Genomic DNA, 16,402 nt, shown 5'->3' with positions numbered 1-16,402 from the left:
CGATACTTATAACATCCATTATGTCACAAAACCAATACAAATGGTGCTTTTGCATCACCCTTGGTCTCAATATTTACAGTCAACCAAATAAAGCCATGTGTGCAGACAGTAAGTGTTCACATTTCTGATCAGAGACTGTGAAGAGCAAACATACATCAGTCATTTTCAGCCTCTCAAGAGATGGTTACCCAATAAACAACAGAGAAAAAGGTACAAAGTTTAGGGTATATTTAATTTACATACACTACAGTTGCATTGATAACAATACTAAAGACAGTACATATTGAAATACCAATACATCATGATCAAATTTGATTAAAATGACAAATATAAAACATTGTGAACATGGGATGTTATCTACCTGCAGATCGAGAGATGATGTCAGTCAGTTCAAAAAATAACTGAGTACAAATGTTACAGTCTTTACAGAGCAATAGGATGATTATGACAGCAGGTGGTGCTCCAGTAGATGTGTCGCTCTCCGTCTGATCTCTCCTTCACTGTTGTACTGGGTGGCTTCTAACAGTGAGAGCCCGCCTTGCTTCATAAACTCCTCTGCCACCTAAAGGAAGGGAATACTTTGGGTAAAAGCTGTTTGAACATAAGTATCTTGTTAAAAGCGTGTCATCAGTTATCCCCAATGAGCAGGATCATTGTTTCAAAGGCTGCTCACTCACTTACCTGTGGACTGCTAACTACCAGCATGAAAAGGACATTCATACTCAGGGTCACCATCTCTTGGTCGGCCATTTTAAGTGTGGCACAGAGTGCAGACAGCAATCCACGATGGGCCAGCTGGACACAGAAATCCTTTTTGTTGTGGGCAATATTTGCCAGAACCCTCAAGATCTAACAAGAAAACAACAAGAACACATCGTTCATCTTCGAGTGCTACAATGACAGCAGTGGCGGCGCCAGAGATTTTCTCTAGGGGGTGCTGTGGGGTAGCTTGACGTTTCATAGAGGGTGCTCAAACTTTAAGGGTTTCCCATTAATGCACCAGCGCTACAGTTGAATTTTCTACTGCAACTCATACTTGTCAACCCTCCCGATTTTCGCGGGAGACTCCCGATTTCATTGCCCTCTCCTGGTTTCCTCCCGGGGTCATATTTCTCCCAATTTCTGACAAAATCAGATTTACTCAGGACTGTTTCCACTCGGACTTTAATACAGCTACACCATTGTTTGGTTTCCATGGTAACACGTCTCTTTAGTAGCGCGCGCAACTGAAAGTCTGAGAGGGTGAGGCAGATAGTCACAGAAAACAGAACAAAAATCGACAACTACTCTACTCTCTGCTCACTCCTTTCCTGCCCACACATATGCTCCATCAAGGATGGTGCTACAGGCCGCAAGGCATTGCACTTAGAACTACAATATAAGCATGTTAATGTTAATCTAACAGCTCCGGCGATCCACTAGCACCCCCCCAGCCCCCCCCTCTTGCATTTTGAAATGCTCCCGAAGATTTTTTTTTAAATATTGAAGTTAAAAGCATCAATCTGGTGCACTTTGAGAGCAAAATGAAGAGATCTATGGATACATCTCTCAACATACATATGAAACAGAACTGTAAACAGATTTACTATTTCTTTATAGATATTTTACAAACCACTCCCCTTTTAAAACAAAACGTTTGAGACCTCTGAGATAACTAGACTAAAGTTAACTATCTAAACACTGAGAGTCCTTTACTTCACCTGAGCTGAGGTTATCTGAGACTCTCAGTCTGACAGGAGAGAGTTCTCCCTCCACTTTGTTGTTAAAAAAGCTCCTTATATCTGTTAGCTTGGCTAGCTAGCACCAGATGCTAACCACAACGATCTCCGGTAGAGACCATGGTAGAGACCCACAAGTGCTCGCGCATGCACACAAAATGGCTCGTGCCACACAACACACAGAGAGAGAGCTTGAATGAAACACAGAGAGCCAGAAGTTAGCTACTTGTACTCACGAGGCCTATTATGTGCAGAATCCCTCTCGCTTTCAGGTGGTTTTGATTGAGTGTCCACACGTGGACGTTTAAGGACTAAAAAACTATCAGTTTGTCACTTTGCTGTTAGCAAATAATTTGGCGCTCCAGCTAACAGGAAGTCACTCAAGTGTCAAAGTAATTTAGTCTATGGGTAGGTCAAAAATCTAATGGGTGCTGGCCATTGGCCTAATCACCTGTTTTGGCTTTAGGTTTTTGGTCAAACATTTGTTTGTTTCACATTTGCATTGATGTAATCAATAATTTTTCTAATTTAATTTAATTTAAAAAAACAAAACATATATTTCTTGGGGGTGCTTAGGGGGTGCTTTGGCAATCCTGGGGGGTGATTCAGCACCCCCTAGCTCCCCCCTGGCGCCGCCCCTGCGACATTTTCTATGAAGCAAGGAAAATAAAAGTTGCCTTAACCATGGTGTTGATGCCCTGAGAGAACGGGAGCAGCTGGATCAGCCCAGGGACCAAGTTGAGAGTCAGCAGGGCGGAGCAGAGAGCTCTGGAGTGGGCTGTAGCAGAAAGAAGGAAAAGGCATGGAAACAAACTATCTATCCATCACAACTATTTAGGTGACACAAAAACAATGATAAAGTGTGAAATATTTATTTTGTGTGCATGCTTACAGACTGAAACATGTCTGCTAGCGTTAGCTGTCCCTGAGCCAAATAGACAGAGTACATACAAGACAAATCCCAATTTAAAAGCCATATTCAGCATCATTATTGCAGAAGTATGTGTTTGAGATTCATCAGAGATCAGGTGTGCCTAAGACTGTTCGTACCGGTGAGGTTGTTGAGGACCCAGGCACTCTCTCTAGCCAGCGCTGGCTGGGTGTGCAGGAAGGCCTGCAGCAGAGCACACAGAGCCGCCACGATACGAACGTCGCCCATTTGAGCGCTGAGGTCTGTCAGTGGACAGGAGGAGAGCAGATTCCCCACGCACCTCAGCAGAGGACAGATTAACTACAGCGGAGGAACACATTGAGAATCTCCATTTCAGTTGCATACTTCATCTTTGAGATTACAAATTTCGTATACTTTTTATTTTGGCAAATTTTGTTTAAGAGAGAAAATCTGACCAGAACAAAATCAAACAAGAATCTTTAAAAGCAACAAATACAATTATATATTTATTCAATTCATTAATTTCCTTACCAGCTCCATTCCTTCTTCTTTGTTTCCTTCAGCCACAGCACCACCTAGTGACACTAACAGCGAACTGCACTGCAACAGGGCACCCTGAGCCAGCAGCACTCTGTGGTCCTTCATACTTTTGGAGTGAAATGAAGGCAGAAGAGACACAGATCATTAGTGTAATCAGGGCCGGCCCTTGGCATAGGCAGTATAGGCGAATGCTAAGGGCGCATCAACCCATCAGGGGCGCCGAGAATTGGGGAGAAAAATAAATAAAGTTAGTTTTTTTTAAATTTCATAACAACAACATTTCCTGATTTTGGATCAACAAATTACATCTTATACTAACAGAACTATGCCTATATTGCGTACAGCGCTCATAAACTATGGCGCGCGCACCCCCCCCCCCCCCCCAAATCAATCTAACTGCCCCAGCCCCAGTAAAAACCAGAGGTTTATGTGAAATAGTTCTTTTTTTTAAATAATGGTTTTAGTATGCAATTTTAGGTTTTAATTTTGTATTTGTGTTAATTTAAAATAAATCAAACTCCCAAAAAAGTTATAAAAAATAGAATAGATGAAAAACAGGTATAAAATACTATATGACAGTAAAAAAAAGTTGTTATTAATAAACAAGATTACAGTTTAAAAAGGGGAGTGATCTGTAAAATATCCATAAAGAAAAAGAAAATCTGCTTACAGTTCTGTTTCATATGGGTGTTGAGAGATGTATCCATAGATCTCTTAATGTTGCTCTCAAAGTGCACCAGATTGATACTTTCAACTTCAATATTAAAAAAATAAAATCTTCCCGGGGGAGCATGCCCCCGGACCCCCCTAGAGTATGTTAGGTCTACCCTCCACTTAAATCATGTTCACATGGATAGGATACTAAATACATTTGCACACATCTTGTGTCCATATCTTTCTGTTTTGGTGGTCATGCCACAACCGTGCACGTGCATGCATGCGCGACTCGCGAGTCATAAAATCTTGCCTAGGGCAGTAAATTGGTCATGGCCGGCCCTGAGTGTTATGATGATAAATTACATATAATAACAACTGAGTTAATGTAACAGACTGTTGACAATTCTCTCTCACCTGCATGTTAGGTAGTGTATGCACCAAGCGCACTCAATGGCAGGACCCAGGCCAAACTTCGGGTCAGGAGTCAAGACTGATAACAAGTTTGAAGGTAAGCTGGAGGCTAGGACCATCCTGCAGACAGAGAGGAAAACAGGAATACATCAGACAACAGGAGTAAATGTGAGCAATCTCTTAAAAGTGACTGGATCTGAAGAAACAGCAATGAAGAGGACAGGAGAGGTGAACTGGTGTCATTACGGGATTATTTTCTCTGCTGCATCGTTGGCCTGGAGAAGCTGAGAAAGGGTGAATCCAACAGCTTCCACTACTGCCAGGTTATGTTTTTGGTTCTGGACACATGGAAACATCAAGATAGACAGGTGAACATTACTACATTAAACCCTGTGTGACTAGGGATGGGTATCGTTTGAAATGTATCGATTCCGATTCCGGTTCTTATCGATTCCCCGTTTCGATTCCAACATTGTAAAAGAAAGAGGTCAAACGGTTAGATAACAAAAATATCTTTATTCTTTTAAGCTTTAACTGACATTTTTACAAATAAAAAATATACATGCAATACAAATGTATTGCACAATAACTGTGCTTTATTTTTAACTGAGCTATGCCTGTGGCAAGCTATTAACAGGCATTACACTGTGCCTTGTCTTTTTCTTTTTTAGTGTAGTGGAGCCTCACTTTAGAGCGTTTACCGCGATCCATCTTTGGTGTTATGAAGTGACTGAGCTTGTGAACTGTCTACGGGAGGGCGGGGGAGCCTCGCTGCGGGGCAACTGTAGACCTCTGTCGCCTGTCAGCGCAACTTACATGATGCCGGCCGTCAGCGTACCGAGCCGGCCATCAATGCCATAAAGAAAAAATGGCCCGCTGACGACCGGCCGTTCTATGATTCTCCAGAACACACAGATGGCTGCCCCTGTATTCCACCGGGTCACAGCGGCGCAGACGGACCGGGTAGAATACAGGGTCTACCGCGTTTAGGAACCGTTAAGCAGAGCCAAAATGGTGTATTTTGAATGGGTACCCGGCGGTTCTCATCTGGAACCGAGTTTCGGTTCCCAACCCTATGTGTGACACATGTTCAGAGCTATGAGAGATAAGAATTGGATTTAGTTTCTTTGCAAACATTTTTTAAATTTTCTTTACAAAGATTTACTAATACGTTAATGTTGTATTTAGAATGTTAAAGTAATACGTTTACCTCCAAACAGCTAGCCAGGGCTGGCACGATCCCCTGTGCCAGGAGCTTCTCTTTCACAACAGTATCCGGGCATAAATTACCAAGTGTGTAGAGACAGAGTTCCTGCATGAACACACACATGGAAATTCAAAAATGTCACATATAACAAGTTGGATAAATTACACACTACCCGGTATGAAGGAGCACTCACAGTGAACTTGGTGCTCTGTCCGGAGAGGTAGGTGAGTAGGTAGGGGGAGGCAGGTAGGCAGGCGGAAGCCACGCTGGTGTGGGGGGAGTGAGACAGCTCATGCAGGCATCGAACCGCCTGCAGACGGCACGTAGCATCATAGCCGGTGAGGAGACCAACCAGAAGATGCATACTATTCTCCTGCCTGCAGGGAGGACACAGAAAATGTCAACAACGCCATTTAAACCCATATGATGTGACCATGGATGCATTACTTAGCACAGGCCCAGAGGGACAATGTGTCAATTTGGCCCTGCCATAATTATTCAACTGTTTAGCCTGAAACCAAACATTTATGATCAAATGTTTTACTAGATCACACAATTTACAAAAAACGACAACATTATTAATGAGCATTTCTCTAAAAAAACAGATGCCCAAATCAAATTCAAGGTCAACTGAGTGGTCATTATTGACGTTCTGGGGCAGTGCAGCCTTACAAAAAAAGACTACAAAGAGACAAAAAACCACAACAAAAGAGGAGGTGAGACTTGGACCTATGTAGGAAAGATGGGGGGGGGGGGGAGCTTTTACATGGCTGTGACAAGGGGCTCATAGCTCATAATCCACCATGGATGTGACGATAACAGTTAAAGCTGTACTTGATGAAGGTGAGCTGTGCTGACGGGTCCCGCAGAGCTTTACTCAAAGCTTTCAGGTGGGTGTCCCTCTCCGGCCCGCTGTGGTGAAGTTTCTGAAGAACAGCGACCACATCCTGAGGGAAAAGTGGAGCATGGTGAGATGGGGAGTTTTACTTGATTTATCAGAGCATTATCTATCACATTGTCGTTCTCACCTGTTCTCCTGAGTTGGTGTCCATGGTGATCTCTGACTGGTCCTCATCGTCATTCAGGAGGAGTCTCTTACTCACAAGCTGTCTGTCTCTGCGGGCTTGTCTCAGCGCTGCAGCATTTAAAAAACAAGAGCATTTTAGGCAGTGGTGTAAAGTTACTAAGTACAGTTACTCAAGTACTGTACTATAATTTTGAGGGACTTGTACTTTACTTGAGTATTTAAATGTTATGCTACTTTGTACTTCTGCCTCACTACAATTCAGAGGTAAATATTGTACTTTTACTCCACTTTATTTAACACCTTTAGTTACTTTGCAGATTTGGATAAATAATGTGAAACATAAACTACCCTTAAAAACATGTAGGCTACTACCCTGCAGCATACAAAGTAATTAAAACCAGCTGCACCTTGACCAGTATGATAAAAACTTTAATGCATCAGTAATTGGAAAAAAAAAACTTAAAGTATATTTTGATGCTAGTACATTTCTACTTTTACTTGAGTAACATTTTGATTGCAGGACTTTTACTTGTAACATAGTATTACTACACTCTGGTACTTCTACTTTTACTGAAGTACAAGATCTGAGTACTTCTCACCAATCCGATTTTAGGTATCTTAGTCACATCGTTAATAATTAAATGTTTATACTGTGAAATAAGAACATACATTTTTCCATATTGCTATTTTTGTTCTTATAAACTGTTGAAGCCTCTTTTATACTTGATGTCTTGATTGGTCAATGTTATTGTTGTTTCATAACCTGTCTATTGGAAAGTTATTAAGCGTGTGTTGGCTGGTTAATGACAGACTAAATTAAAACACATCACACTTCTTGTCATTAGAACTCACCTTTCTCGTGTTCTCGCCTCTTTAACTTCAGCTCCTCCACGCTGTCTCCTGGTCGACCAGCTTTGTGGCGGACTTTGTTTAATCTCCACATAGTATTTATTTCCAGGTTAACAGCTTGCAGGTAGAACAGTTAAACACCGGTTAGATTGGCCTCTTCTTGTCTCATGTTGGAAGATGTTTTTTTGATGAAGCTCTTCTTCGCTGTCTTTCTTTACAGACCTTCAGATGCTGCAGCGACATCTAGCGGGCCCAGCTGGCAGAGAGAGGTACTGCACCCACAAGTGAAACACTGAACACTGCATTTATCTTCAGTGCCAAGGGGGCATCTTGGCCTGGGCTTTAAAATGCTTTAAGTTTAATATGTTAAAATATGATTTTCTATTAAATTATGTTCACACAGCTCCAGCACCAGACAGTTTTGCACTACTGTATTTGTAATGTTGAAATATGTTATAATATTGTTCAATTCATCCGTCTAGCCCATTAGACTACTCTTTTTGAACATTTACTGTCTATTTTGTATTTCTACCTCTTAATGTGTATATGTATAGGTTTGTATACATAATGTATATATTTGTATAGCTGTCAAAGCTGTAGTGTGGACTGGCAAAGGAATCGACTAAAAAAGTTGACTTGTTATTATTGTACCCCAAAATAACTTATAACCATAACAAAAAGCCCATTACAGTTTTTCTCAATTGCTAAACCCACTATTTAGAATCAAAATTCATTTCTTCAAAACAAGAACATAGCCATCTAAACAGAAACACACTTGCCATAACTCTGAATATCTTTTGCAAAATGCACTTACATGACCAAAACTGAAAATACTGGTCACAAAAAAGAATAAGTCGATCGAAACAGAACAAATTGTCCTCTAATGAGACAAATGTGTTTTCATAACTGAAACTCCGGTCACCATAATAACCCATTCTACCATAACAATATACATTTCTTGCAAAGTGCTCTAAGGCACTCAAAACTAAAAATACCCCTTCCAAAACCAGATACCTTCTCCAAAAACAAACATTTGTCAGCTCATTAGAAGACTATTTGAACAGTCATTACTAAGTGGTACACTAAATACTGACTACAATCATCAATACACAAACCTCAAGCTATCGATATTGGAAACTGAACGGAAAACTGACAAGTTGGGAGAAACAAACTTACATATAGGAAAAACAGTGTTACTGTAACTATGTCATTGTTTTTATGTCTCATTTTCAGTAGAGCACCGTAACAGAAACAAAAGATGAATAGCAATACACTGGAAAAAACATAACATGGGTAAATGATGTAAATCAGCAGTAAAGCAGAGAATGAGATCTATATAACTTTACTGATCTGCTCTTTGCCGTCTGTCTCGCCACATAGCCTCATCTACGTCACAGCGTATGTCTTCCCTTGCAAGGCAGCGTGGGAAATATCTCCTTGCGTGTCGACACCACCCTTGACAAACATCTTACTGAAGTGAGGGAGGTCTTTTATAGGATTCTCACAAATTACAATTACTATAGGAAATTCATTGATGTCAGCTGTGAGCAATTCATTTACATGGAAGTGAAGTACTCAATTCACCCCAATACAAAAAAAAACATTTCTCAATGCGCAAAAAGGAAAAGACCACAATTACTGACTGTAAAAATGTTGTATCAGCTATAGCTAATCCTCCCCATATGAACATCTCAAAGAGCTATGCAAGTCATATCAACACTATTATAGCTTTACCGGCACCATTAAAAAAAATATTTTAAGTACAGTCATGCAAATTCTATCATGTAAATGTTTTCAATGTAACATCATTACTGTAAGCCGGTATACAGTACATTCCATGGAGTTACCTTTTTCAATGGGGTGATTGACTGATAACAAGTGTTCATATTTTGCACATCAAGTGTCAATTAGTGTAGCTATGGTCTAAGTTTATGAGGAAGTGTTATCCACTGTGAGAAGATTATTTTTGTTTTGTAGTCGAGTTACACAAAATTTTTTTGATCTTTGTGTAGAGAATTGTAACTTCAGTTAGAGAATTGTGTGATCTGTTTTGCAAAACACTGCTTAGCATCTGCATTTTGTGTGATATCAATGATAAATGGTATACTGTTGTAGAGAAATGGTTTTCTGTTTCGATGGCTGTGCTGTTGGTTTGATGAAAGGAATTTTGATTCTAAATAGTGGGTTTAGCAATTGAGAAAAACTGTAAGCACTTCAAAGTATGCAATTCAACTGCTCAACTTACTGTATAGTTCTACATCAGGGTAAACATTGTAGTAATATGTTTACATGATAATTGTAGTAATGTTGCAGATTCAGATTTTACTCACAAAATATAAAAATAACAATATCATGCATTAGAACTATTATTCATTGAACTATCCAGCATCATATCAGAACTGAAAGCTCCATCTTGAAGAGACATCAAAGATTATTTACGTAGGTATATTTAATTGAGTTTTTCTTAAAGGAGAAAGTGAAGCACTTCTTCTTCCACTGACAACATTCAAAAAGTCCACCCACCTCAGTCTACCGTAAACACAACATAGGTCAGATAGGCAAAGGAGATTGGAGTTTTAATTTGTATTTGAAGGCATAATGTTTGTACACATGTAAAAGCTTTATAAAATATATAAAATATTGCTTGAAAAACAGGCTTATGTATTCAACTTTATACCAAAATAGGCTGTTAAACAGTTTCCAATGTATTTTTACATACATATAAAACCGTTGTAGTTTTTAGGCATACAAATGAATGTGCTTACGAGACATTATTATTATTATTATAATTGAAATAGAAAAATATCATAAGAGGGATCATCCATCATCCATGCATGAAGCAATCAGAAACTTTTCACATACTCATGCCATTAAAAAGGGAACTATCAGATACAAAATAAAAATATACAGAAAGTAGGCCACACTGTGTTGGTAAATATAAAACAAAATAAAAAGATAAGAAATGTTCCAAATAGAAAAATTGTTGGTTTTTACAGCTATCTTTAGGACAATTAAAAAATAACTAGTACTAAGATGGACAGGATGCGTTTCCAGTGATGCAGAATCAGACATCTTCATGACTCTTGGAGGATTTCTTTTTCTGTGAAGAATAACAGAAAAGTAAGTATGAGTTATCTTTCCACTTTCCATAACATTTTATTATGCTTTGACCAGAGTCGGAGAAGAGGTGAGAAGTAGAATGTGTCGTACCTTTTTGTGGCTGGAGTCCCCTGAGGGTGTCTGGATGGTTTCTGTAGGTTCGCTGTCTGGGACAGAACGTGCAGGGGTTTCTGGGACATCAGCTGATTTTAACTTGATTTTCTCTGACAGAATGAAAAAATGAAAAAGTGAATACAAACTTGCAAAAGACAAAACCCCAAATAGAATTTTGTCATGATTACGGGGACTCACTTTTCTGCTTATCTGTCGGAGGACTTGGCGTATCTAGGTTGAGTGGAAGCAGTGGCTCTGTGTCATTATATTCCAATGATAAGAGCTTTTTCTTCTTCTTCACCTCAGTGCTCTGCTCTGGCTGTTCCTCTCCGTCACCGCTCTCTGATATCTTTGTCATTGTTGTATTTTCTTCAGATACCGGCTCTGTCATCTCCTCGCTATCATCCGCTTCTATAACGATCTGCTCTGAATTGTCCTCATCAGGTTTCTTCTTTTTCTTCTTCCTTGCTTTCTTTTCTGTAACGATCTGCTCTGAATTGTCCTCATCAGGTTTCTCCATTTTCTTCTTCTTTGCTTTCGTTTCTATAACGATCTGCTCTGAATTGTCTTCATCAGGTTTCTCCATTTTCTTCTTCTTTGCTTTCGTTTCTGTAACGATCTGCTCTGAATTGTCTTCATCAGGTTTCTCCATTTTCTTCTTCTTTGCTTTCGTTTCTATAACGATCTGCTCTGAGTTTTTCTCATTTTTAGCAATCTCCTTCCTCTTCTTCTTTTGCTTCTTTTCTTCAGGTATCTCTTCTGAATTATTCTCGTTTTCTTCTACTTTTTGTTCTAATATTTCTTCACTTTCATCCGTCTCTTTTGGTTCCTCAACTATCAGCTCTGTATTTTCTTGTACCTTTTCAGCTTTTTTCTTCTTCTTCTTTTTTATTCTTGGTTCTAAAGTGTCCACATTATCAACACTTTCGTCCTTCGCTATGATTTCTTCTTCTATGCTATCTCCCTGTGTTCCTTTAGTGACTCCAGTCTTCTTTTTCTTCTTGCCATCTTTTCCTTTGACACCTGTGTCATTTGTATTCTCCTCCACATTATCTTCACTAATTTTCTTCTTCTTCTTTTTCTTGGGCTCAGACGGTGTCTCATCAGTTTGTTCTTCAATCATGGTCACATCTTTTATTTCATCCTGTGTTGACGAGGTAAGAGTGGGCGTCGGAGCTCTGTCTTCTACAGCGTTGAAGTTTTCCTCTTGGCTCGGAGCGACAGAGGAGATCACAGTCGCCTTCTTTTTGGACGTACTCTTCTTGGGTTTACTCTTCTTTGTTGGTGTTTCTGTAATGGCTTTCTCCTCCATTGTCTTATTCTCTCCAACTGTGTTCTGTTCATTGGGAGTAATTGTTTTTGCGGGAGGCTTTACCCGGGATTTCCTCACTTTCTTTTGTGCGGGTAGTGATGCAGCAGAGTCCAGCGCATTGATGGTGTCCATCTTGGCCATGTCTGACTCTGTTGACAGAGTAAACATGACGAATACATTAAACTAACACAACTAGGTGGCACAAATGCTTAAAAGAAAACATCAACATTATCCACACAGCTTCTGTACACAGCTCTGTTTGTATGAAATTACTTTTTCCCATGGTGACGTTATTCATTGGAGTTGTGGTCCTACCTCTTGGTTGTCTTTCTCTCTTTAATTGAGAGGACTCGGCCCTAAATGGTGTTCCATCTTCCAACATGTCCAGCATTTTCCAACCCTCTAAACCAGGGGTGTCCAAACTTTTTTCACCGAGGGCCGCTCACTAGAGGTGAGGTATATTGCCTCATAAGTTCAGTTATAAGTTAGCAAAATCAATCATATATAGGTAAGTTATTCTTGATACTTGAAAATGCTTTAAGAAACACAACAGCCTAAATCACAGCTCTCCGTAGGGTTTCATTTATTTTGTTGGCAGCTCATTCCTTAAAACAGAAATTCTATCTTTCTCAATGTAAAAAATAAATGTTTCTTCTTATCTCGGGAGTCTGTGACTTAAATCTGAATTATTTTTGTGTTTTCGGAAATATTACCATTAGCTTCATTTGAAAGTGCCAGGAAATTATGATTGGAAACTTTCGATTCATCTTCACCCTTTACACACACTTACACACAAATGGCCTTTTTCAGACCCACGCCCTCACCTACCTGTCATCTGCTGGAGGAGTTTCTTCCATTTATCTACATCCAGACTGTCATCAGAGTCAGAATCGTCTCCAGCCACAGCCTGGGATATAGTTTGGGTCTTTGATTTTTTTGCCTTGATGACTTTTTCTCCAGATTTACTTTCATTTCTTTTCCTTTTTGCCGGCACAGTCTAGAAGAAAAACAGAATAAATAACAGCCTAATAAGTAAAGTTGAACAAACATGCGTTGAACAAGTTACTAAACCAGTGGCTTTAATGTCTCATAAAAAATGTAACTAATTACCTTATTTTTTTCCGTCTCTTCTTTGATTGCAAGTTTGTCCTTCTTTTTCTTTGTTGCAGCTGGAAATAAAGTGTGTAGAATAAGTACAAAATGTACTCAAGCACACTACCAGACTATCAATCACTTCTTCTGTGACTGTGAAAGAACTCTGTCAAGTGTACTAACCAGGGTTCATACACTTTTTCACCAATGATTTTCAATGACTTCTCCATGACCTTTACCTCATTTTCCATGACCAAAAAAAATTACATTCTTAGCGGTCCCACTGAAAATTGTTTATTTTAACATGGAACAGGGAAATAAGGTCTGCATATGAAACATGTTGTGCCTATCTAAAACAAATCAAATAGTAGGCTTGCTAGCTTCTACACGCTAAAGCAACTACAATGTCTCACCAGCAAAATAACTCGACAGTTAAATGTCATTTTACGTTTCATTACTATACGATACAGTATTTATTATCGTTATATTATTACTATTTCAGCGATTAGATAAAATATAAATTATATTTGATGTAACTTCGGTTACATTTCCATGACTTTTCCAAAACTTTGGGAAAAATATTGTTTTCCATAACTTTTCCAGGTCCTGGAATTAGCATTTTGAATTTCCATGACTTTTTCAGGTTTTGAATGACCTTAAGAACCCTGACTAACAGGATGATGCAAGTGTTGTTGATGCAGCATCTTGAGCCCCCTGCTCAGAGGGGCTACAGTATTTCCTCCTTTGTTTCACAGAATAATTTAACCTCACATATGCCAAACTTGACTAGACCAAAGGAGCATTAAATATCAAACATTTCAGAACGTTTTTTGATGGAAGGAAAACACAAGTCCTCCATAAACAAGTGGGAGGCAAGGTAAGAATTAAACTTGTCACAGAACTGGTTTGGAAACTGCATCAAGTTAGCCTACCTTCAAACCCCTTCAAAAATGTAAAACGCAATTATTACGCTATGTTAACGGAGTTTAACACTTTCCATGCTGTTTACTTTAAGTTTTCAAAGTAAGGCACCACTGCGCTTACTTTCAAGGTAAGTGGAGTAAGCAAAAAGAGGTAAGACTCTAGCATCACTAGTAGTATGAGGAATAACACATTTAAAGCCAATGCGTTTCAGCCTGAGGCCTTCATCAGAATAATGATATTTAAGTTTTGAGAAAGAAGCACTCATACCCTTATTCCTTTCTTGTTTGGAGAGCTTGGCTGAGTCCTTCTGCTTGTCACTGATGGGAATAGAAACAATATTTAGCAAACACATCATAACTACCATCAAGTCAAAATAAGGTCTTTGATTCCAGCAAAGAATTGAGAAATCAAACTCACCTTAACCACGATCTGTAGATGTCCAATAATGACTCAGTTACTTGTGTCTCTACCTGCAAAAAATAAAATCATCATACTTATAACCATACATAACGTTAATGAAATATTCTATATAGCTTTGCACAAGATCCTTTTTTCAAATGGATCAGATTCAAAAACAGTTTTAACGCTTAAGACAGGGATTCTGTGATGTTATGAATACATATGTGAAACTATAGTCGTCTACACGTCACGTCTACCATCTATATGTACACCTTACTACAGCACCGGATAACACCAGGGTTATGCTGATAATTTTGTATTTGCTTGTGTACAATGTTACAACAATTTTTTAACAGTATTGTCTTTGGCACAGTGCCACTGCCTGTGTTTTGCCCGCCAGCAACTATGTGTCGAGTGTCGTCACCCGTTACGTCAGCTAGGTTACTCCAATAGGAAGACACGTTATTGAACACTGGGTTTTCAAACCTGAAACCGTTTCTCAATGTCGAGTAGGTATACCTGCTGCAGCTCCCACTATTTCAAGTATATACTACGTCATCGAGTGGCGCCGAATGCATACATTTAACATGCATTTAAATGTACAATGCACTGTGTGTGTGTGCATTTAAACAGTCCTCCTGCAGTTACATTACAATGCAGTGTGTTTGTCTGTGCGCGCATGTTTTTGTGTGTGTAGTGTGTGTGTTGACCTGTGGGCTGTATTTCCGTAGCTCCTCTGCAGCAGAGTGGAAACCATGCTCCTTCAGGTGGTGGTATATCAGTAGGGTAAGCTGGCGCCTCGATGCTTCCACCACAGACATGTTCGACACACGAAGAAAAATAAACACGCAAGAGAATTAGGGTAACGTATTCTCATATTAACATTGGCCCCACAATCCACTACCACCGCTACTCAACTAAAACACGCATGGAAAAAAGATGAACTCTGATCTCAGGAAGTGGTTCCGTTTACCGCTGCAATGCACTCTGGGAGGTGTAGTTCTTTCAAGAAACCGTGTTATTTTTCATATACAGCTTTCCCCGCTAATGTAAAAACAATGACACCATAACTGCAGCACGTTTGTGTAAAATGCAGATAATATCCTATTATGTTTAAGTGTTTTTAAACAAATATGCATGCTTAAAGAAAAGCGCTATACAAATCCCATGCATTATTATTATTATTATTAATAATCGGTTCTTTTTTGTATTAATTGTACTTTCTCTTATGCAACAAAGGCTGTTCAGATCATCTAAGTGCCCACATTAAGTTGTTATCTTAAAAAATCATCAACACTTTAATAATATTTGTATACGGTCTCCCTTTCTGAAGCTTAAATGTAACCTCCACTTGGAGTTCCTATCCCCAAGTAAGGAACCATGACGTTTCTGGTCGGCGTATTTAGGTTATAGTATGGGCACAATCTGCTTCTTTTTTCAAGCAGAATATCAGTGGCCTCATTATTATACTGGGGCCTTAAGCCGACAAAGAACCCTTTCTCTTTTTAATTCTTATTTAATACCTGCAAACGTTCCTTTGATTTTGCGTTGATTCAGCTCAGTTGCATATCCTGTCACAGGAAAGAAACATGTGAACAGACGAGCCCCTCCCTTAAACAAGGCCTGTATGACTTCGGTTGATCTAATCTTCTAGGTAATTTTCCACAGGTTAATTCAAGAAATATATTTTAAAGGTCAGAAACATTTAGTTTACTTCAAAATACTAACTTACTGTTTGTCCATAAATGTAGACTACTTATTTTCTTAATGGCAAAGATCCCCTAAAATCATGCAGTATAACAACAACATTGTGAGGTCACCAGACGAAGTAGGCCTATTCCGACATTTTAAGTAAAGGCTGCAATACTAGAACATAGAAACATTACATTTTAAGTTAAATAGCATTTGCCTTATAAACATTTAATTAACTATCCTTTCTAAAGGTGATTGTCACACAATACAAAACTGAACAATGGCACATAGTGTCCTTCGTAAATCAAGACAAGAAAACCCTGATATCTCCAGCTGAGATGACTGTATAGTTCACACACTATAAGATGAGAAAAATAAAGCAGAAGGCCAACATAGACCACTGGTTCATAAAAGCAAATAACACAGACATTATCCCGTAAGGTTGAACATAAACCGCCACCTGCCCATG

At 39.1% G+C, this 16,402-nt stretch overlaps 2 protein-coding genes across 3 annotated transcripts; both read right to left on the bottom strand.

The window, feature by feature from the left end:
• Nucleotides 1–213: 213 nt before the first annotated feature.
• On the bottom strand, nt 214–8,377 carry LOC307031411 (transmembrane and coiled-coil domain-containing protein 6-like). 2 transcript variants are annotated; one of them, XM_079668508.1, is made up of 12 exons: nt 7,305–8,371; nt 6,454–6,560; nt 6,260–6,372; nt 5,619–5,802; nt 5,429–5,530; nt 4,465–4,556; nt 4,222–4,338; nt 3,142–3,256; nt 2,769–2,949; nt 2,402–2,496; nt 682–849; nt 214–562 (listed from the first exon to the last, which is right to left on the bottom strand). In XM_079668508.1, the coding sequence occupies exons 1-12, from the start codon at nt 7,393–7,395 to the stop codon at nt 443–445; spliced, it is 1,485 nt and encodes a 494-aa protein (XP_079524634.1). In that variant the 5' UTR covers nt 7,396–8,371; the 3' UTR covers nt 214–442. The 2 variants fall into 2 exon arrangements, 1 of the variants encoding a protein (XP_079524634.1); XR_013805957.1 differs by lacking the exon at nt 2,402–2,496 and having other exon boundaries at nt 423–562; nt 7,305–8,377.
• A 1,481-nt stretch (nt 8,378–9,858) lies between these two features.
• LOC307031410 (uncharacterized protein) lies at nt 9,859–15,213 on the bottom strand. The gene is made up of 8 exons (XM_079668507.1): nt 14,952–15,213; nt 14,260–14,312; nt 14,110–14,159; nt 12,937–12,995; nt 12,655–12,823; nt 10,713–11,975; nt 10,512–10,624; nt 9,859–10,401 (listed from the first exon to the last, which is right to left on the bottom strand). Exons 1-8 carry the CDS (start codon nt 15,060–15,062, stop codon nt 10,366–10,368), a joined length of 1,854 nt encoding a protein of 617 aa, XP_079524633.1. The 5' UTR covers nt 15,063–15,213; the 3' UTR covers nt 9,859–10,365.
• Between the last annotated feature and the right edge of the window lie 1,189 nt (nt 15,214–16,402).

This window comes from Notothenia rossii (assembly GCF_949606895.1).
Source record: "Notothenia rossii genome assembly, chromosome: 3".
Classification (NCBI taxonomy): Eukaryota; Metazoa; Chordata; class Actinopteri; order Perciformes; family Nototheniidae; genus Notothenia; species Notothenia rossii.
Note: the sequence above shows the minus strand (reverse complement) of the source record. Positions and strands in the feature narration are given on the sequence as shown.